Source organism: Lithobates pipiens, unplaced genomic scaffold (assembly GCF_037356315.1).
Source record: "Lithobates pipiens isolate NorthernLeopardFrog02 unplaced genomic scaffold, aLitPip1_a1.2 Scaffold_13, whole genome shotgun sequence".
In the NCBI taxonomy this organism is placed as follows: domain Eukaryota; kingdom Metazoa; phylum Chordata; class Amphibia; order Anura; family Ranidae; genus Lithobates; species Lithobates pipiens.
In genome coordinates this window covers 271,089,120-271,095,123 of record NW_027507718.1, presented here as the reverse complement: position 1 = coordinate 271,095,123, position 6,004 = coordinate 271,089,120, and the positions used below count along the sequence as shown (strand labels likewise).

Genomic DNA, 6,004 nt, shown 5'->3' with positions numbered 1-6,004 from the left:
CGGTCAGAGTACACTGATCAGTGGCTGCAGCCACTGATCAAGAAAAACCTTGCAACAAGTCCAGTTTACAGAAGTCTATAGTTAGACCAACTTCTGGCGAGTGAGAGCGGCCATATATAGACCGAAATTCGCTGAACTGTCTGAATTTCGAGCCATCTATGGCCTGCACCAGATTTTGCACGCTTAAGTCTTAGTCAAGCAACCCCATTATGTAATTGTGTTTCCTTTGCAAGCCTTCAAAATGTTCCCAAAGTAAAACCACTATAATTGGGTATATGAAAAAGTATATACAGATTTTATTTTTCTTCCATGAGTTGTCAGCCTTTTCTTTTGTACATTAACTTGTAAACAATGCACTGGGTAAAATAACAGTAATTGAATATCACAGATATAAGATTCTACAGAGAACATCAAACAACTTCAATTATCAACCTCTATTCACAGTAAAACAAAATATATTAAAAACTAGCAGTTGGACACTAACGTACAAAGCTCTTTTAAATATGTGTAACATCCCACATAGTTCTGACCTGTAGCAAACCAGCACCATAATCTAGCTCTCCATTTCTCACACCAGAATTGGCAGTGTATTGTAGATAAATGTCTCCGAGAAGCATGGCTTTGCCTACAACATGAATGAATGACACTGCAATTCATCCCTAGAGCTCTCCTGGCCAAGTCTTCTACAGGCTAAAATAGAGGCCACTGAACCCCAAAAAGCTTCCAACACGCATGTATGAACCATAAAATGGAAGAAATATTCCTTATTTTATGGTTTTTAAAGGGTCTGTGTCAGTTTATGTTGCCAGGACTAACATTCTTAAGTGTAGAAAACAATTATTTTTTTTTATTTTTTTTTAAGAGTCCAGCCGGGTTTAAGCTCGGGCACCGCCATTCTGGGTTTTGTCCTCATTGATCAATGGAGCTTTAGGTTTGTGGTATCCTTCATCTTCGAGTTGTCTGTCTTCTTATTTGAGACTGAACAAAAGAATAACAAATATTAGATAATGAAAGTAGAACTTTAGGCCAAACTTTTTTTTAGTTTGAATAGAGCAAGGGAGGATAATAACCCGTCAGATTTTTTTTTTTTCACTATTTGCATCCAATTGTGGAGATTTCCCTTCACTTTCTGTGCCATAGCCAAACCAGAAGTGAGAGCAAATCCCTGAAAATTAAAGTGATTGTAAATGATCACCTTGTAAAATAACCCATTCAGTTTAAAAAAAAGAGGTTTGCTTTTTTTTTTTGGATGCAGCATCGGTCCCCCACCACCTCTTAACTGAGAACCGAACATCACCGATGGCTCGATTCTCTCACCTACCTGAGCGAAGAGCTGCTGCCTGTTAGCATCTCTCCTTCTCTGCTCCCCCACACTCATTGGAGCACTGAGCTGTGGGGCGCGGCCGTCTCAACGGCTCGCCAAGACTGCTATATATGGGGTTGTGTAGGCTATGGGGATACCTCATCCTTTATAGTATGTTAAAAGATATGACTGCCATCAGTCCAGGACCTGGTGGATCCAGACTTAAGTCAGGATGACGCGATGCCTGGACTGATCTTCGTGACATGCGCAGAGAGCGGACTTCAGACCGCTCTCTGCTGAAAACAGGTCAGAGGAGTGTAAAACAAATTGCACTCCTGTGACCTACAGGAGAAGTCCAGCTTAAAAAGCTCAGGCTGGACTTCTCCTTTAACCACTTCCAGACCGCCCACCACACAAATACTGTAGCAGGGTGGCCCGGCTGCAGGAACCGATGTACCTGTACTCTGTGTCTGCCAGCCACCCACGATCGCAGTAAAGAGGCAGAATGCGGATCTGCATTTTGACAGGGACAACTCAGATCTGGTGTTCCAGGTGTGTTGTCCCAGTAAGCCCATCCCACACAGAACACACCCAGTTAACCCCTTGATCACCCCCTAGTGTTAATACTTTCCCTGCGACATTTATACATTGATCAGTGCATTTTTTTTTTTTTTTAGTACAGGGCACTGTATTGGTGTCACTGGTCCCCAAAATGTGTCACTTAGGGTCAGATTTGTCCGCCGCAATGTTGCAGTCCTGCTAAAAAGCGCAAATCGCTGCCATTACCAGTAAAAACAATAATAAATAAAAGTCCATAAATCTATCCCATAGTTTGTAGACGCTATAACTTTTGTTCAAACCAATTGATAAACGAATATTGCTTTTTTTTTTTTTTCCAAAAATATGTAGAATACATATTGGTCTAAACTGTTTAATAAATTAGTTTTTTTTTATATATTTTTGGGGATATGTATTCTAGCGGAAAGTAAAAAATATTTTTATTCCAAAATTTTTCTTTTTTTTGTTAATAGCACAAAAAATAAAAAAATAAAAACTACAGGAGGTGATCAAATACCACCAAAAGAAAGCGCTATTTGTGGGGAACAAAAACCAAAAAAAAAAAAACGACATCAATTTTGTTTGGGTACAATGTCATATGTCCCTGCAATTGTCAATAAAGCGGCGCATTGCCGTTTCCCAAAAAATGGCCTGGTCATTAAAGGGGGTAAATCCTTCCAGGACTGAATTGATTAATATAGAAATGCAAGGCAAACATCATTTACGTATAGCTCAAAAAACAAAACAAAACACCACACTAAAAATACCCCCCCCCCCCCTTTTTCCCATTTTTTTTTTTTATAAATACACGATCACATTCCCACGGTTCTCAGCTGGATAACAGCAGTAGACTGAGCTTCCCCATGAAAGGGCGTGGGGGATGTCAGGACAAGTCTGATCATTGGAGGAGAGCAGGCTGCGTTCGCAGCACAGCTAGAGAACTGACCAAGATGTGTTCTCATTTCTAGCATGGTCATTTTTTTTTAATAGGAACACAGAGGGACTGGCAGTAACACCAGGGATTTCACACAATGGAAGCAATACAAAGAACAGAAGACTTTTTCATACATGTATATGGCACAGCAGGCACATATCAGGAAAGTGAAATGTTGGGTTTACATAATATTTAAGGGAATTCCTTTGGGGCCCTCCAGGTCACCAGAACTAGGGTACCCATTGGAGGATTTCCCCCTCTATTACTTTTCTGGGGACAACCCAAAATTTGGGATTTTATTTTACTTTCACTTTCAAGGATAACGGTAAAGAGGACAAATAGAGGCTGAATCTCTTTAACGTGGGCACAGACAACAATAAAAACTGATCAGCCTTCCAATCCCTCTCCGCTCTATCCAAACTAAAAAAAAAAAAAAATGTCTTTAGTTATACATGAAATCCACAGTTACTTTGGGCAATCTGGTGAGTAGTAGTAAATAATCCAGAGGGTAATCTGGTGAGTAGCGGTAAATAATCAAGAGTGCTGCATTTATGTAATTATAAAAAAACTCCCTCCAAATGCCTAAATAAAAATTGTTACTGCCAACATAAAGTAGTGGACTTCATTGACTATAGTATGATCTGTTCTTTTCACCCTGTGATTGGTGCCCGTGTACTGCAATCTTTTTCCTTTTTGTGTCGTGCTGGTAACAATCCACTCTTTTCATCAGTAATATACCGGATTCTGTTAACCTGTAAAACCTGCACTGTGTTGATTTCCCTGATGTTTGCTTTTAAGGTTCAACCAGACACTCTCTTCACATGGATGCTTATTTTCCAGATGTCCAACGTATTGGCTGGAGATGCCATCTTATGTGCACCACCAATCTGCTGGTGACATATTGCAGCAAAAGCACATTCAGCTGTGACTTCACTGGGCAGCAAGTACAAGTCTTTACCGTGTACTGGGAAACTGGCTGAGCAAATATGTTTCCCCCATTTCCTTGGAGTGATTCAATTTACTCACACCTATGATTCTTGTAGTTCTTACAGCTCTATTCCATTCATTACCCCAACCTTTCTATTAGATTCTGTTTGTCTACAACCTGCCCTGACCTGTTACAACTCTGTTTGAACTCCATCCAGCCAGACCAGTTTTTTTTTTTTTTTCCAGATTATGCCAGATTGCTATATTGCTTTACTTCCTGCAATATAATAAACTCCCTTCTTCCCTTGCATTCTGTTTCTTTGCATATACTGTCCAAACAATGTCATATTTATGATTTTTATTATCAGCTACCATAGCAAGCCTAAAGCCCTGGTACACACTGTAAGCTCTGGAAGAGGTCTCTGTACTAACAATGCAATTTTAGTACAGCAAACTCCCCACTGAGCTATCATGTTCTGACAGGGGGACTGCCCCCACCCAGAACACACCGGTCAGTGCTCGCAGTCATTGGCTGAGATCGGCTGCTGGTTTTCAAGCCAGCTCTTTGGACAGAAGCCGTCCTTGTGTTTGGCTTCTGTCAAACAAGGACCCATACACATGGGCCGAAGGTTGGCCGGTATCTACTGTTGTGGCCGATTTTGGCCCGTGTGTACGGAGCTTTACAGTATCACCAAGATCCATGAGTGTATGATAGGCATACCATTTTCCACCTTAAAATCTTAATCCATTCATCTGCTTCTGCTCCTGTCTTTGCACAGAGGTAATAGGTTCTCACTGGGAACACCAAACTGTGAAGAAACAATATTCATAACATTAGGACTGTCTTCAAACATTCAAAACACACATTTTATCCTAATATTTAGAAGCCCTTGAACCCTAAATTCTCTTAAAGTATTTTATTTTTTATATACATATGGTAAGATACTGTATTAAATTTGTTAAGCCATGTAATTAATAATGTAATGAAACAGGATGCTTATACATACTCATGATATTGTTCTTGTGAGCTCTTCCAGCATTATATAATGGCTGTGGGGAGCATAGAAAAGGAGCCTCCAGTTATTTCTATATCTACTGAGTTTGTTTCCAGAGCACCCAAAGTTCCTCGAAAAACATGGACTCTGTTATACTACCATAACATGTTTGTGCCCGCTCCCACTGTTGCCCTAACATAGGGCTTCTCACACGTCCTTAAGAACAAAAACAAAACAAAAAAAAAGGCCAGTTCACTGCTCTTCAGATCTTATGGAGGCTCGACTGTGCCCCGTAGAAGTAAAAAATACCCTGTAATCGGTGGTCTGTAGACGTAAACAATGATGAGCGGTGGGAGTTAAGAATGTCCTGTGGTTAGTGGGAGGAACAATGCCCCATTTTTGGCATCTGTGAAAGGAATAGTGTCCCATTGTTGGTGCTTGTGGAAGGAATAGTGCACCATTCGTGTTGTTATATAATCCCCCATAACTGGCATCTATAGGAAGAATTGTGCCCTATCAATGGTGTTCGCAGATTAAATTGTGTACTATGGTTGGTGTCAGCGGGAGGAATTGTGGCCCAAGGCAAATAAATGTCCACGGGCTGTTAACACTTGTGTATGGTTGCTATAGCAGTGACAATTTTAACACATTTTCATAATTTCGCAAGCTAACGTGGTCCATTTAAAAAAATTTAAGCTTTCAGCAAGGAAGACTGTGCCTTAAAGGCCTTCTTGTTCATACAGAAACAGTGGACATGATGTTATAGGTTTAAGACAACACATACCAGAAACAGTTAACTTTTTCCTGTGAGTAGTCAAATTGTACTGCACTGCATTCTGTAAGATCCAGGGTCTTTATTGGCTCCTGGGCCTGTAAAAAAAAATAAAAATAAGACAAAACCACACCATGCAGGTCAGTCCATTGTGTATTGTTACTACATATTTAAAATATCTTAAAGAACAATGCAAATGAACCAGTATCACCTAGAGGTATACCAGATAAAATGATATGCACCAAAGGTGGCAGGGGCTATACGTTATTGCTCATGTAGTACCAATGGCACTATTACAATAATTCATAAACTGTAAATATATATATATATATATATATATATATATATATATATATATATATATATATATATATATATATATATATATACACACACATATATATACATACACACATATACATACACATACTACACACTTTATGTGTATGGGGGAATCCTCACTGTGTTTTTGTACATTGACAGCGGGAAGACTTCCCTACTGTCACAACACACAG

The 6,004-nt window shown here is 39.6% G+C and overlaps 1 protein-coding gene across 2 annotated transcripts in view; it reads right to left on the bottom strand.

Moving 5' to 3' along the window:
• Positions 1–272: 272 nt before the first annotated feature.
• DAPP1 (dual adaptor of phosphotyrosine and 3-phosphoinositides 1) overlaps positions 273–6,004 on the bottom strand; it is a 143,429-nt gene continuing 137,697 nt past the window's right edge. For both annotated transcript variants that reach the window (XM_077476618.1, XM_077476617.1), the window contains exons 7-9: positions 5,502–5,587; positions 4,444–4,531; positions 273–978 (exon numbers count right to left, since the gene is read on the bottom strand). In XM_077476618.1, the coding sequence (XP_077332744.1) occupies positions 946–978; positions 4,444–4,531; positions 5,502–5,587 (207 nt within the window). In that variant the 3' untranslated portion in view covers positions 273–945. The remainder of the gene's footprint in view (positions 979–4,443; positions 4,532–5,501; positions 5,588–6,004) is intronic.